General features: G+C 37.0%; 1 protein-coding gene across 1 annotated transcript in view; it reads left to right on the plus strand.

Moving 5' to 3' along the window:
- Positions 1-1,133: 1,133 nt before the first annotated feature.
- stt3b (STT3 oligosaccharyltransferase complex catalytic subunit B) overlaps positions 1,134-17,321 on the plus strand; it is a 48,819-nt gene continuing 32,631 nt past the window's right edge. The window contains exon 1 of the mRNA XM_079894078.1: positions 1,134-1,712. Within this exon, the coding sequence (XP_079750204.1) occupies positions 1,456-1,712 (257 nt within the window). The 5' untranslated portion in view covers positions 1,134-1,455. The remainder of the gene's footprint in view (positions 1,713-17,321) is intronic.

Here is a 17,321-nt window from a genome sequence, read left to right on the forward strand (position 1 = left end):
GATTTTTTCTCTCCAAACACTCTGGCTTTAAAGCATGATATAAGCATTTGCATAAATATTTACATTAATTAAGTATTCTGTCCACACCATAGGTTATAAATAAAGCTGGTTTAAAAGAATAGTGCTTAGTATTAAAGGTGCTTGAGAATGGGATTATCTAACCATTGTATTGATTTATTTAGCTATTCTTTTTAAATGAATTGTTTTCAGTGACTTTTAGATTGTAGCTGATACTGTGTGTCAGTTGTAAAGTCATTCAGATCTAATAAAAATGGCAGAGACAGTCTGATAATTGTTTTCAGGACAGCTACAGCTTGAAGGCTACCACAATTTTGTTTCTTAAATCATTTATCTTATTTAAGGATGAAAACACATACTGGAGAGAAACTATAAAATACAGATCAGATACAGACCTTTTCTTTTCTTTTTTTTTTTTTTGCGGTGTTCTCAGGTTGTTCCTGTTTAGCTGGTCTTCTTGATGCCATAATTAAATGTTTTAGCCTACTGCTGCAGCTTCTCAGTTTATTATTGTGCAATATGTGTTCAAAATTGTGTCCAAAAGCTGTAGCTGGCATAACAAATGACACATGCAAAGCATGCAGATGTAACACGGTTAATGTAGCGTGTTTGCCAACCATTTTATCATTAGAAGGGAAAGTTGACCTTAAAAGTTTTGAATTTCTGTCTATAACTTCTATAACTTTCTTTCGTGAAACAAAGTAATCGGTAGCCATTTAATCTCGTTTCATCTTTATCCATACAATGGAGTTGCTGAAGACATTATGCCTAAAAGCTCCTATGCAACGACATGAGGTTGGGTAGGCTAAATGATGACGAGACGTTCATTTTTGTGCGAGACAATGACATCCGCATAAAAATATCGTTTGCGTAGTGGCCTGTATGAAGGCAGTTTTCTGATACAAAATTCATTTATTTCATTGGTGTATCGCGGCACAGCGCCACGACGGTTCTTCGTGCTGATTGGCTCAAACGAGTGTTCGTTATTGAAAACCAGGGACATGATTGGCTAACCTCCTGTCAACGTTTTTCCGTTTGTGTTTGTCAACGGTCCAGGCTCTGCGTGATCTCATTGGCTCCTGTCAGTGGTTTGCTTGCAGCGGATTGGCTGAAAGGGTCGCGCGTGTGACCCGCCTTGTTCTACCTGTCTCGCTATGAGAGGCTGAGAGATTCTTCCTGCTGTGTATAGAACAGAACCGCCCTGTTCACCCCCCTCCCCCGCCCCCCTAACAGTGGATCTCGTGTGCCGGTTAGCATGCCACTCAGACGCGGAATCTGCTGCAAATAAATCCAAATTATTAATACACAACGCCAAATTCCTGCAGTTGGAGCAAAGGCCTGGTTGCGCAGAAATATTGGCGCCGAGGAGGGAGCGGGTTGGCGGAAAGAGGGGTGCGTGGCGGTGGGAAGTGCTTTCCTAACCAAATCCTCCAGAACATGGCGGAGCACCACACTGCCTCCGACTGTAAGCACAAAGCGAGCTCCAACTCCGGAGGTTCGGTCTCGGGCAACGGACGGCCCAACTCCCCGGCTGGATGCAGCGGCGGAGGCCTGTCCGGGGGACTGACGCAGCCGGCGGGATGGCAGTCTTTGCTGTCGTTCACCATTCTCTTTCTGGCCTGGTTGGCAGGGTTCAGCTCTCGACTTTTCGCAGTTATTCGCTTCGAGAGCATCATTCACGAGTTTGACCCTTGGTGAGTATAAAGGCGGGCGGGTTGTGGCGCATTTATAATCTGACGTTTGGGGATGTAATGCACGATTAATCTCGCCGTGAATGAAATGTACGTGCGTGATGCGCTGAACTGCTGCGATCCTTCATTCATAATTGTCTCAGGAAGCGTTTTGTCTGTGCGGTACCGTCCATGCTTGACAATTTTGACACGTAACCGCATGGCAGTTGCCCTCCATCTTATTATAATTCACGATAAACGAAATTGATTGTGATTGCGTTAGCGACATGCTATTCTAATTTAGCGCGACTTTTGATTAGCTACTGTCTGTTGAGATGTAATGATGAATATTACGCCGAGGTGTCCTAAAAAATCCAAATCAGAAAATTATTAATAAATATGATGTCAAAAATCGTTTTCATCCGTTTTTGTGGCAAGTCGTTTAACCATTTATTCCTTAACGTACTAGTAATTTATTTTTGTTACCATTTCTTTTTTTTAATTACTAGTAGGCAATTCAATAGTGTCTAAAAGCTAACTAACATCATTAGTTGTGTTAGGCTATCTATTTATTAGTTATTTGCTATTGCACATTCATTACATACTACAATAACCAGTCCTTGGCTACTAGTCAGTGAGATAGTGACTAATTACAACTGGAGTACACAATTACTGCTGTCTATTAAATTACTACTAGGAAAACTTGAAAATGTAAAGTACTTAGAATAAGTTATGTATTCAAAATAAGTTCCTGATGATTAGTGGAAGTGGTAAAACTGGAATGGGTACTACTAGTCAGAAGTGAATATCTGATTCTGAACCACACATTGCTAAAGTGTCCAATCACAAGTGTGTACTAACCAGTCACAGTAAAATAGTTAGCCTACTTTTCACTGTTTGGAAAATTCTTAGAAACATGAATAATATATTGTGAAATTCAAGATATTACTCACAATTGATTATTGTTAATCACTTGTAAGAAGTTATACAGGGACGAGGGCTTGACATTTAACTTTTTTGCTCATCAGCCACTGTGACTAGTGGTTTTCCAAAGTTATAAGCCACTCAGCATTTTCACTTGCCACAATTTCGATACCATGGGGAAATATAAGATATATTTTATATTATCTCATAATTTGGCAGCAGGTTAACTTTAAGACCTGACGCACAAAACCATTTTACTGTTACATGTGCTTTTTCTTTCTTAATCTCAACTGTTTACGTTCACTTAAAACATAGGCTGACTGACTATTTATGTGAATACTCGCCAAGACCAGCAAGTTTGACATTATTTTGTGTGTTTCTGACTGTTTAAGCACAATAAGCAGCGAAAAATAACTCAATTTAGTACTGAGAGGCGGCTTTATGTGCGCACTCTGTGTGAGCACAAAATCTGTGGGAATGAGTAAAATTATGCTCAATCCCACGCCGAAATTACTTCTTGTAATTAAAATAAGTTTTAGTAACAAAATATATGTTCAGTTTAAAGAAATTAGTGTTAAAATGGCTTGGCGTGCAGTATTATCACCTCCTTATACTATTAATGTGGTTTATTCATAAAAATCTGTTTCATAACAATGTCAGATTTTCAGAAAAGTGGAATTCTTTTGATCTGCAGAGCTGTCAAATGCAAGCTCTTAACTTCTGCTTTAGAGATAATGGTGTATTTTTAGCACTTAAATGTTTAATCCATTCATGAATCATAGGTTTGAACTAAACCCCTTGTGCAGTAATTATATCCGATTGAGATACAAAAGCATTTACTTCCTGTTCTTCAACATATAAACATATACTGTCAATAATTTCCTTATGTCCTCTGTTACGAGCAGTGAAGACATACCTGTTTAAAACTGTTATATTAAGTCTCAAGGTGGTAAATGAGGCTGGATTAATTTAGGTCAACTTTTGATTTTATCATAATCGGAAACTTCATAGTCACACTTCCGACCATGACAGATTCTTTAAACAAATGAATGGTGTAATCAGGCATGTTAAATTGCATTTCTGCAGTTCTGCTACACTTCTTCATAAGAGAATAACAGTAGGAACATCCTTTGACGGTATGGTCCCAATTTTCATAACTGCTAATGTTGAGGGTGATGGTGCTCTGCATTCATTAGTCTGAACGGAAGATCAAACAGTGTTATCTATGTGCTTAAACAAACAAATTCTTAACCTGCCTCCTAGGCTAAAATTAATGATATTCAGCGGTAGAACATCCTCATGCAAAGCAGGTGAACATGCTATTTTTTGTTGTTGTCTGCCGGTCCTGGTTTCCTCTTAGGTTCTGGAAAGCTTGGTCATTACTAGTGATGCAACTGAAAATATTTGACCGAAACGGTATAAAAATAAATTTGATTTCGGGTTGAAATCATTGACCGAAACAGTGACATTTAATGAGCACTTATGTGGTGATGCGTTTTGACTGTCAGTGTCTATTTTGTGCGCACAGCGTGGATTAGCCGGTAAACATGTCAGCAGTGTGGACACACTTCACCGTGACCAAAAATGATGTTAGAGTAGAAATGTCAAATTTGTTCACCTGAAATAAATATTGAACAGCATCCAGAGCATGTGAAAAAATGTAAAAAAGTATTGTAATCGCAACTTAGTAAGGTGACTATTGTATACTGTATGTACTGCAAGTATAGTATTGTATTGAATATTGTTTGTATAGTTGAATTTCTGTATTTTCAGCAATAGTCCAACTGCAAAGGCCCAAAATGTTACAGTACACTCAAAAAACAAATAAAAAATTGCAAAGCTGCAATATCAAGGTCAATGAGAGATTCAAGAATTGCAAATGGTGTCTAACTACCTGAACTTATTTAAGGATTTGACAAAAGAGTGTTTTATCTGACAAATATGTTTAGGCCACAGAGCATTTGCTTCAGAGAATGGTCTTTAGTAGGGGTGTAACGATTCGTTTTAACAATGATTCGATTCGTATCGCGATTCGTGGTTGTCGATATGATTCAAGGACGATATTGGTTCATTTAGAACGATACGATCCGAACCGATTCAGTGACTTGAAATCGATTCAGTGACTTTTTAGCCAACAATTCTTGTAAGGGAATCAGGTATCAATTAATTATGGATATAAACAAACAAGTAAACAACAATTAATGTCAAATGCATTCACATTTGAATAAAGTAGGGCTGCTAGCCTGGGAAAACCCAGACAACTTCCGGTAAATTTAGATTTGCTCTGCAAGTAGTCTGGCAAAGAGCTCATTCAAGCCCATTTCTAATCCGTCGAAATCGCGGCACCAATCAGAAACGTTGAGGCGGGCTTTACACGATGACGATCGTTCTGATTGGTTTTGGGTCTATCCAATTGCGCCCATTGAGCGACATCCGTTGGTGAAGCGCAGCAACTTTTAAATGCATTATTATATTCAGATTGCAAACACATGAGGACAGTCTCCATGAAAGACCCACTGGCAGATGAACGTGCTACTACATTTCTCTCCGAAACGGTTAGGAAATTAAATTAGATTTAATAGAGGATTTTAACTGTGACAAGATGATTGACAGGGCAGTTTAAGTGACAGGATGCATGCGACAGATCCGTCCGATAAAGATGATGAAGTAGTTTGTCCCAAAGCTTGCCTACTTTTTTGCTACACATTCAAAAGTAAATACCTTTTCTTCACAAAAAGAGTACATACTTTTATGGCGTAGTGTAACTTAGGCGAATTGGGACACAGGCTCACGCAGCATATGGCTTTACACGATGACGATCGCTCTGATTGGTTTTAGGTCTAACAATTGCGCCCAGAGGCATTTGAGCGACGTCCGTTGGTGACGCCCCTTTGGAAATTAGTTATTAATGAAGCTTTGCCAGACCATAACTCAGTTACTACTGAGAATGGTCTGGTTTTAACCAGGCTATAGGGCTGCACGATTATGAAAAAAAAAAATCATAATTGTCGATTATTCCCTTGAAATTGTAATTGCGATTATTAATTACGATTATCACAACATTGAATGATGTTTTGAATAGTTTGGCCATGGGATATTACATATACATATTTTGTGCTTTATATATAGTGAAGCGATATAGGCCTATAGGCCTATATTTGCGTGTGCAGTTGAAGAGTGCGCGCTACTGCAGTATAGCGGCTGAGAGAACAGGAAAGTCCGTTTTTCTGAGGTGAGAGACTTTGTGCTGCTTGTTGTCTTTGTGCTGCTGCTGGCGCGTCACGCATGGCAATGACGTCACAGATAGGCAGACTGAATCGAGTAACGTTTAACGCCTTTATCATTAAAAGTGCTCAGAAAAAAACATCCATATAAAGTCTGACGTGCTTAAATCCAATGCGTTATTTCCTAGTATCGATACAATCGATTCATTACCTTTTAAAATGATGTTAGATCGATATATGTCGTCCGGAAGGCCAACTTGCCGAGCACAGATCGATGTAGTTGGATCATAGGAATATAAATCGATACATCGATGTAGCTGATGAATCGTTACACCCCTAGTCTTTAGTATTTTAGCTATTGAGAAAAACTGTACTAGCACGTTAACCTCATCCATGAGCAGAACTGAATTTCCTATTTGTGGTCTATTATTCTAGTTATTTTTCTAGTTATTCTTGTGGTCTATTAGTCTGTCCCCTGATCTGCAGGTTAACAGTAACAAACTGTGGTTGGTTGCTTTATATGTTGGGCCAGACAGCATCTTTGTAGGGAGTAGGTTTTACAGTCCGCCTGAGACAGTATAATATTGCAGTCCAGTAGGAACGCCTACTAGCAAACAACAGCACAGAGAATATGCCATTTAATGTGAACTATATGTGTGAACACCCCTTAAAGCACATGTTCTCATTGGCTCAGGGTTTCATTGACTAATGGAGTAAGTGGGTATATGACTATATAAGCACCACTTACATGAGTAGATTTAATTAGCTAACAGGTCATTGCTGTTTGCTAATGACCTTTCTGAATTTTATTGGTATAGTTTTCTAAACCATTTACATACGATGGGTCAGCCAACCGTGCCTGTCATTAGCCCATTTACATTCAGAACGTTCATTAAACACTGCATATTCTGATTCTGAAATTGGCAAATCACTTGAGCAAATCTGCTGGCATCTGTTAATGCTGAAGGTGTGTGTTTTTTATTTTTTATTTTTTTTTATTTTTCAATGTTAAAATCATTTCTCCTGTCCTTGCTTGTTTGGAAAAATTTAAATTATTTTATTCCTTTTACATTTATTTGATTTTTATAAATGTAGAAATATGGGAATAGGCGTGCATAACATTGGTGTATGCTATGTATGAAAGATTTTTTTTTTTTTGGCTTGTCAATTGGATTTTGTAATATCTGCCAATCCTTGTCTAGTCTTTTCTGCCTTTTGTGCAATTGTGGAGCATTCAAGTGGTCTAATGTAACCCACTGATTGCATTTTTTAGATTTATATCTGTTTGTTCATGCCATTTATTTAGCCTTTTTGCCATTTATTGAATTTATAGTGTTTACCTTTTGTTTGCTTGCACACATGCGACTGTCCTCTCAAGTGTGGCATTGACACCTCTCAGGCTATTGTGTGCTCTCGTTCAGTAATCTACTTTGACATGCAGGAGGAGTTTTTCTTTTCTTGCTGGCAGGCGTGCATTGGCTCAGATTGATTTTCCAGCTCTGTTAGTCATATGAATGTTGAGAAGCTTTTAACCGCAAGTGAGTGCTCAAGTCCCTTTGTAGAGGTTGGGATGGAGGTCCCTCTGGGTTATTGGTTTCCAGGGCACAGATTGGGCCTAGTCTTGGATTCGAGCCCGCTTGACACTGGCCATATCTTTGGAATCTGGACTAACATGTAAGAATGCATCTAGAACTTTACATTTGAGATTTGCAGGCTTTTGAAACTTGGTTTTACCTGCAGTTGCATCAGGTTTGGTTTGGTCTGAATGCTGGTTTCTAATACTGAAGGAAAGTATATTCATCCTGTTCCTGTAAATAACACCAATTAAAAAGGTTTGGACTGACTGAGCTCTGTAAATGGTTGGAAATTGTAATAACTCTGAGAGCACCTTACTTTCAAATGCTTTCAAACGGCTTTTCCCTGTGTTTCCAGCCAGGGGCTTCATTGATTTGAGAGCTCAAATGAGTAATTGTTTCATGTCCAGATAATTTCAGTGCAACACACACACACACACACACACACACTTGGTTCTCTGGGTGTCTCATTTAGATCCAGCACACTGCCCCGAGCCTGCTCTGTCCTTTCTCATTTTTGGATGCTGGAGTGTTGCGTTTCCTGTTCTGCTTTTCTACTCTTAATTCCTCTAGTGTATTTTCTGTCTATCGTTTTTCTCTCTCTTGCTTTAGCTTGTGCACTTCTTTCAACCCTCTCTAAGGCAAATAACACAGCCTGCTGTTAAGGCTGGATTGAAAGTTGAAATGTCGACTGGTAGACATTTTTGTGCTGTATATTGTGGTAGGCATACTTTTGCTGCTATCAGTGGGCGGGAACTATTTATGTTATTTGCATGCAACAAAGAATTAGACTGTTGTGAAAAATTACAGAGGAGGACCTGGACAACTTGGATGACAGATGTACTTATGGCATCACAAGGCATATGTTATTATATATTCAGGGCTTGACATTTATTTATTTATTTATTTGTTGTTTATTATAACAAGCCATTTATTTTAACAAGCCAAACTTGCCTTAAAAATAACATCTGTAGCCATTTGAAATTGGAGGTAAACACTGCATTTTAATCATGATCTAAACAAATATGCTACACACGTAGCATGAGCAGTTGTTTTTTATTTAAATTAGATTGCACAATTTCAAGACTTTGCGCAAATAAAGAATGGTCTGACTTTGTGAAATTGTTACAAGACACACCTGCACAAAAAAAGATGGACTGAATGAAAATGCAATTTCACTCTCTGACAGAAGGTGGCGCTTATGGAAAATAAGCGTTTCTTTGGGTACCACTGTAAACAAAGCATCTGCGCTTATAAACACTACTATATACGGAGGTAAGAGGAAAAGAAAATGCCATCAAAACTATTCTGAAGGCAGTCAGTTCTCTTTAGAGACACATTCATATAAGCCCCCACCCAAATTCAATATTTATATTTATTTTTCTTCCCATGTTTCAAGCACATCAAACAGTGATTTTGCTGTGCCTGGTATTTTCTCTGCTGTGCATCTGCGCTCTCCTCTTTGCGTCAGTCTTCAGCATGTCCAGTCTCTGGCCTGTGTTAACGTCCTGTTAACAGACTTCTTAATATTTTCACACAAATGACATTTCGGGAAATGATTGCAATGCAGTTTGTGTGCAAGTCCAGCATAGAGATCAGCAAAAATTAAACCAAAAACTGGCCTGTTGCCGATCATGTGTTTGGAGCACAAACAGGCCGTTTCTGATTTATGGCCGGTCGATTGATGCATCTCTAGAAAAAAAGGTCGCACCACATCAATTGTTTGCACTCGCACAAATGCTCCCAAATAAATTGAGTTGCACAGATTCAATTTTGGGAGCGTATCATTTCGAGCCCTGTATATTTATTGGTTATTTTACATCGGCTTTGAAAATGGCTAATTTAAAACAGAATTTAAAGTTATATATATACTAAAATTCGTTTTTGCCATAATGTGAGACTTTTAATTTACTGATTATCAGTTGCTTTTTCTATAATAAAAGGAGAAAATATTCACATTCTTATTATGGTTACTTAAATATGATTATTTAAAAAATATGTAATGTTTTAATTAAAAAAACAATGTGTATACATTTTATTTAACATAAACAAAATCTTATCTGCCAAAAAAGCTATATTTCTAAATGTCTGTATTTATAAATATATTATGCGAGTTAGAATCTCATTGCAGTATTGAGGTAAAATATTGCCTCTTTTTGAAAGACCCCCCCCCCCCCAAATCATATTACCCACATCTAACCCTTATATTCTGTTTGCACAACAGAAATAAAGGCAGTAACGCAAAGCTCATATTTCTGTTTTTACCTTCCCCTGTTTTCTTTGAATCTTTCTGTTATCTCCCTCTCCGCTCTCTCTATCCATATGGCATTATCCATCCACCCTTGTGTTAATTGAGCTTTCATCCTGTATCTCCCTGACCGTGGCTGCGTTGTCTGTGACGGGCATTCTGATCTGAAGAAGCATTTGAGTGCCACTTATCTCTGAGCTGCCTGTGGAGTTGAGCTGCTCTCTTGTATATCTGAATGAGATTCTACTTTTATTGGAGGTTTTGAGGAGAAGTATAATGTTTCAGGGACCACAGGGCTCTTGTTGCCTCTGCCTGGCCTTGAATATAAGTCGTCCGATTAATTAGTCTCCAGAAGGAGAAAAGGAAGCCAGGCACAGCTCATCTTTTTACTGTGCTTAGTGTAACCTTTTCCAAATATTCTTAAAGAATAGTGAGAAGTCACGTGTTAATTAGGGTGGTTTAAAATTGCACCAGGTATTGTGGTGGTTAGGGTTCTGTCTAACGTTTCCGGTTCCATTAAAATTATTAAACGACTAATAAAAAAATAGTAGTAAGGAATAGGGCTGTGTATCGTTTGAATTTTAGCGATCCTCATCGATTCCTCATTTAAATTCCAATAAGGTAAAAAAATAACGAGTTACTAGGAGTGCTACCTGGGTATTGAGAGGTGTGTTCCTCTGGTGCTCTTCAGCTTGGAGATCCAAAAATGTTTCCCAAATAAACAATAGTTCTGAGGCACTAAAAAGGAATATAGGTTTAAAAAGCCTTTATTTAAACTTGGCTATCCATTAAAAAACATGCCAACATGTTTCGGCCTCTGTGGCCTTCTTCAGGGCAAATTCAAAATGGCAATCTGTAGACTGCATGCTATATATCTAGATGTGGTCACATGACCTTTTTAATGGATAGCCAAGTTTAAATAAAGGCTTTTTAAACCTATATTCCTTTTGAGTGCCTCAGAACTATTGTTTATTTGGGAAGGTAAAAAAATAACTGGATATCATTCACATTTATTTTGTCTTCTTGCAAAACAATCAATGTAGCTGATTATCATGAACAAATCAATAGGCTAAAAACTTTTGCCTATGGTTTAAAGTTACCATAGCAAAAACAACTAGCCTAACTAATATAAATATCAAGCATTATTAAAGACAAGTAAACACTCAGTAATAAAAAAAAATAAGTAATAAACAGTGTTTTAAGATTTTCAGGTTCAGAAACGAATCAATGACTCGCACGCTGTTTTCTGCGCTGCACGCATGTGTAACAGTGTAGGATTAAAATAACTTTTTCTGTGAACGCGCTTTGGATGTGTGTGGAGCACGGAAAATAACGCGTGAGACTTTTGTACTTGAATGGTTTAAATCACATTAAAATGCGCACACAGGAACCGATAAGCGGAATCGAAATGCACGTTTCTTATCGAATCACCAGTTCTTGGAAATTTGGAACCGGTTCTAAAATGGAACCGGTTCTCGATTCCCATCCCTAGTGGTGTTGTACACCACCTTTAGCTGTCTGATGCCACTGCAACTCAATCCAGGTATGGGACCTCTTCGTATTTGTCTATTAGCCAGCTCATGAATATTACTACTTCCTGCTCACCTGAATGGAGAATGTCTTTAACATTTCTGTGTTTGGCAGCCTGAATCAGAGTCATGGTAAGATGACCTTAATGTCATTTGCCTTTGAATAGTCAGAACTGATTGTGGTCTTTGTGTATTGGAAATGGAGGGGTGGACGATATAAAGGAAAGGAAAATGTCGTCCTCCTCCGTCCAGTCTAAACAATAACTACAGTAATTCCTCAGTCTCTACCTCAATCCTTTTTCAAATTCCTTTTTCTTCTGATTCCTTGGCTGAAGACTCTTTGTTTGGAACTCGATTTTGAGGTTTCTGAAAAATCTACTATTTCGAACTCCTCTTAGACCATTGCTCTGATTTTCACGAAAATATAATCGGATCATCTTTAGACCATGGGGGAAAAAAACATGGAATTCAAGTTGAGTCGTCAAACCGTTCTTGATTAATGTGTGAACGAATTCGACGAAGAGCACACCAAAATGGATGTGAGGCTATATCTCTGTCCACGCTTGGTGTGTTATGACAACCATGACCTTTGATCAAATCATCTTTAGCCCATGTGGCAATTTTATGGATTTTGTTTCAATAGATGAAACCATTTTCGTATACAGCATAAATGAATTTGCTGGTATAATGCCAAACTGAATCTAAGGCTGTATCTCTGGAAAGATTAGACATAGGCTAGACCAAATTTTGTGTGTAATTGCCACCCAACACTGACCCCACCAGATAATTTTGGTGTCGTCGCCACCTATTGGTCAAAAGTAATAAGCAATTGTGTCACGTTGATTGTATTTCTGGTCTTTCAGCCATTTTGCTTATCCAAAAGTCTCCAAATGTCTACTTATTTTTGCACTTGGTCTGATGCTCTCTGCCTTATTATTATTTTTTTAGCTCTTCATTCTGCCTCTGTGATGCTTGGCCCCTTAAAGGGTTAGTTCACCCAAAAATGATAATTACCACTTTCAAGGCTTTAAAATAGTCCATGTGATTACAGTGGTTCAACCTTAATGTTATAAAGTGACAAGAATACTTTTTCTGCGCAAAAAACAACAACAAAAATACACTTGATTCAACAATTTCTGCCGTGTCAGCCTCAGACGAAATTAAATTTTTGGGTTTATTTGATCCCTTTAATTGCTACTTGCAGCAAAAATGTTTAAATAAATTATGATGATTTATTATTATTATTATTATACATTTATATAATATAAAATAATGTTTCTATCATTAAATATTGTCTAATTTTAAGTTTTTCTGTTTGGCATATTGTTAATTCAAACAAAAAGAGGCTTTTATAATTATATTTGATTTATTTGTCTTATAATTTTCAGCTATTATGGCTTAACCTAATACATTTATTGTTAGATATGTTTGTAAAGAATTTGATGTTTTAAAAAAAAAGATACAAATAATTATTCTGAAGAAAAAAAAAATGATGCAGAAAAAGAATCCATTTTGTGATGAAGCTGGTGAACATTTTGGCAAGTATAAATCTGAACTACTTGGCCAGCAGAAACAATCTTTGTTGAGCCCCTGCTTTATCCTTAACTGGTATATCGCCCACACATAAATGGAAGTAAGGTTTTAGCTTCTTTGCTTCTGTAGCTGGGCTAGTTGTGTCTGCAGCCTTCTCCCACTCAAATTTCATTCATGCAGTGTCATCTCTGCTTGTGGTCAAAGTGGAGCAGTTAACACGGTCCAATTGACTGTGAAAACATGATTATGGGGGCAGTACTTGTTTATTTCTTCATACTGTTGGAGTCTTTCACCTTAGCTTTCCCTGCTTATTGAAAACCTGCATGTGGTCCATGAGGTCGCTTGCAATGTAGCCTAATGATCCACCCTGCCCATTTCTTATGATAGTTCACAGCTGTACAAACTGTACAAAATGGATTTATAATGCTCAAACTTTTTTTTTTTTTGTGGCAAGAAATGTTATCAAATCAAGTTATATATTAAGGTCTCCTTCCATTTATGTTGTTGTTGTTTTGGGGTTGGGGAAAAAAGCAACCTTTGTTTTTATATTTCAAATCTTTTGAAGGTGTATGATTTCTTTTTCATAACTAGACTGAAATTTTACGTTTTTTTTTACTGAGGTCTAAATCTTATCGTGTCAAGTTTTCATTTGCAAATCCATTAATCTGAGCAAATAGTTCTTATCTTTTCAAATAGTCTTTTCTTTACAAATAATCAGTTCACAAATCAGTTTGATTTAAATTGCAGTCTTTACACAGGTATATTATATTATGTTATTATATTATATACCTGGTGTTGGCAAACTTTGTGGTTGCCAGTCATTTTGAATTTAATTCTTTGTTCTTTTGACATCAGAAGGTCCTTGTTTTTCTGCGCCAGATAATTATCGTTGACAATGATGCATAGATGTGGGATCATTAGCCATCTTCAGAGGAGTATTACAGAAAAATCTAGTTCAGGAAAAACGTATCAGTCTCTGTGTCTAGTTAATAAAATGTACGATTTAAAGTCGCACTGATTGCCTAATTATTGCAGACTGAGGTTTTCTAATCTGTCATCACACAGTGAAATGCGAAATATTAATTGCTATGGTTTTTCGGCCCACTTGGGTAAAGATATTTGCTCTGTGTCTGATACACAATACGTTGCAGGCGTCTTTGTGTGCTGAAACGGAATGGGTTTTAATTGGGATGTGCTCACTTAGCTGAGCAGCTTTGCATTCACAGCACAAGCTTTCCCCCTTGCCAATTACGGGCCCTCAGTTATTCCAAGAGCGTAGCTTTGATGTGCTTGTGTCAGGCGGGACGAACTCCTTGTCCTCATCCGGAAAACCTTCCGTATCGTTCCTCAAGGTCAATCAGTTCTTTTATGTTGGATTAAATCTCCAGGAAAGGAACACAAAGGAAGTGAGATGTGAATTTGGCATTTGCTGTTTGGTTTTCCTACTCCAATCAGCGATTAAAAAGATTAAAGGTTATGTAGTATGAGGCTTGATCAATGCTTAAATCATTCAGACAGATTGCTTTGACCAGAAGTGCTTGATGTGTGAATTTGGGTTCTTAAATATAGTCAGGCCTTTCATGAGTTTCTGAAGCACAATTTCCCCTTTTAAAAAGAACAATCTCTGAATTTTATACAGCTGACTGATCTTTTGATCCAGCCTGTTCAGTTATGAAATCTTTTTCATCCTTTTTGTTTTTCTTTTAGAGAGTTTGAGTCAGTAGTGGAGCTATTGATGCACACGAATGCAGTTTTGACATTCTCATTGGTTGTGTTCTGAGCTTCAGACCATCTCATGCTTTTACTTGCTTGAATATTGTAACCCTTTACAAGAAAGGTCCCATTAGTTAACGTTAATGCTTTAACTAACATCACAAATGAGCAATACATTTGTTATATATGCTATGTCATGTCCATTAACTGATATAAATGGATACAACTTTTGATTTTAATAATGTATTTGTACATTTTGTAATTGACATTTAGGCTAACTAAGATTAATAAATGCTTTAGAAGTATTTTTCAATGTTGGTTCATGGTAACTAATGTAGTTAAATAATGTTAACAAATGAAATGTTAATACATCAATCATTAATCATATGCAGTACATAACTCTATAGTACGTACATGTAATTAATTAATTACTCCGTACTTATTTGAGTAAGTACGATGTACCCACGTCACCTTAAAATAGTTTAACCGTCTCATTTTCACTAACATTGTAAAACACAAGAAAGTCCAAAGAATTCAATCTGATGGATTACATCTCAAGTGAATATGATGTATTGTGCTTTGTAAAGGTCAGAATTTATTTAAATTCATAAATATTTACAGATGTCACATTCTTAAATTGAGTATGCATTTTATATTTCAGTTGGACAGCAAAATGAAGTGGCTAGAGTTAGCCTAGCTGTGCAGTGACACCAAAATAGGAATGCAATATCCAATATCCAAAATTTCAAAATGTATAGAATTTTAATATTGTGATCATTTGATCACCATTGACATTAAAACAATTACTGGCTTATCATATTGACTAGAATTTTTAAATCGGTGCAAAAAATACCCACTTTTGAAATCAAAGAGAATTTCCAGTCAGTTTTTAACAAAATTACAGGAATTTTAGTCCTTATCTTTCACAGGGTTGAGGATTCTGCAAAGCACCAGCACTCCCTGACATATTTAATGCACACTGAGACAGCGCATCTCATTTTATAAACCATAACTCTTTTCCATATATTATTCAGCCATCAGACCTCTTTCTGCTGAGTTGCTTTGCCTGAAGCAGTCTTGCTTAGACAGACCCATTTTTAATGGAGCAGGTAAAAAGAGCAAACTTAGCTGAAGCCCCATCACTCCTCCATCAAAAATCCAACCTGGCTCTAACTTGCATTCTTCACTTTTTTTTTTACGGAAGGGTCCATGGATTCACAAAGCACCTGTATTGTAAGATGACACCTGGACTTTGATGACTGTTTTACACTGGCTGTAATATGAAGAATGCTGAAGTGCTGTACAAATGTAGTGTACTTTCTCCATTGGGTGCTGACATGTTTTTGTTACCATTTTATAGATGATGGTACAGTCCTTGTTCTGTGTTTTGAGCTGCGAGTTTTGTATCTCATCGGTGGTTTTCTTGTATAAATGCTTGTACGGGCCGTGACAAGCTTGTAGTGCGATTGAACCAGAATCTGATGTTAATGAGTTAGAGATGTGTGTGTTTGTTTGGGCTATACTGATTGAGGTCAGATACATTGGCCCCACGGCCACCTTCAGAGCACATTAAGCATAAAAACCCTCTTTTAATTCTTTGAAGGGTGGAAGACTGCCTTATTAGATCACAGTAATTGGTTTTTTGAAGAGAAAAAAGGTTAGTGAAGGAACAAAAAACCCAAGGAACATCCACAGACTGCGTTTTTATCTCTCAGGCTACAGCTATTTTTGTCAACTAGAATGTGGAAGGGATGTGGAAAACTGCATTTTACAAATCCACTTGTCTCTGGTTTGTCTGAACGTCTCTTTGATTAATAAGGAGCCATGTGTAATAGGGAAAGTTTCATGTTAACCTGATCCAACATGTTGCTTGCATTCAAACAACACTAGATGCTACACAATGAAATGTAGAAAACAAGCAGCTTTGCACAATTTGGGCAGAATAGATGGTAAAGGACACAGTTCTGTCCCACAATGTATTTTGTAAAAAGTAAAAAAATTCTCCACCCAGATTGAGTTACTAAATCAGTATTCAATTGAACAAATTATTTGTTTGTACTTTGGATCAAAAAATATTGTGAAACATTGTGCATTTCGAAAATTGAATGGTTTTAGATACGTCACTAATCACCGTTTGGATCATGGTTGGGTTTTCTTAGGTTAATAGCTTTAATGCTAATTGGAGCTTCACCACTAATAATTTACTTTTGGTCTAATAGGTGACTATCGTCATTCATCCCTACTAGAAAAATAAAAAACACTTAGTATGAAATGGAAATCTATTTTATAAATGCATTATTGATCTTTTTGTGCAGGATTCATCCATGTATGTTCCTTAATCATTTTTATTTTATTGACATCAACATTTTGATAAAATATAGGCTATATATGTCGATCTTGTGAAATGACAGACTTCTCTCAAGTAATATTTTCCAGACTTATTTAATCATGTAGTCAGCGTAAACCCCACCTCTTTCTCTCAATCGATTACAAGCTTGCAGATCTGCCTCCATCCAGTCAACTGGACACAATTGCACACTATTGTACGTCACAATACGGAAGCTAAGAACCTCCAATACATCACAACTGTAAATGTTCTTTCAATGCTACTTGCAGAATTTTATTAAAATCCTTTGATTTTTATTTTATTTTAAATTATTAGCTTCTGGTCACACAAGTTGACCTGGATGTAACACATTTGAGTTGTGCTTTATCCTGCATTTGTGTTTGTTTATACGGTGGAAAATTAAGGAAGAGTTATGATTAGGATTGCTTAACAATGTTTTCTCAAAGATTGTCATCTTCCATCTTTGCAACTCTTTTCTTTTTCATTTGTAGCGGGCTCCTATCCGCTCCAGATTCCATACTCCTTGTAATTTCCTTGCCTG

Source organism: Squalius cephalus (assembly GCF_949319135.1).
Source record: "Squalius cephalus genome assembly, chromosome: 15".
Taxonomy (NCBI): Eukaryota; Metazoa; Chordata; class Actinopteri; order Cypriniformes; family Leuciscidae; genus Squalius; species Squalius cephalus.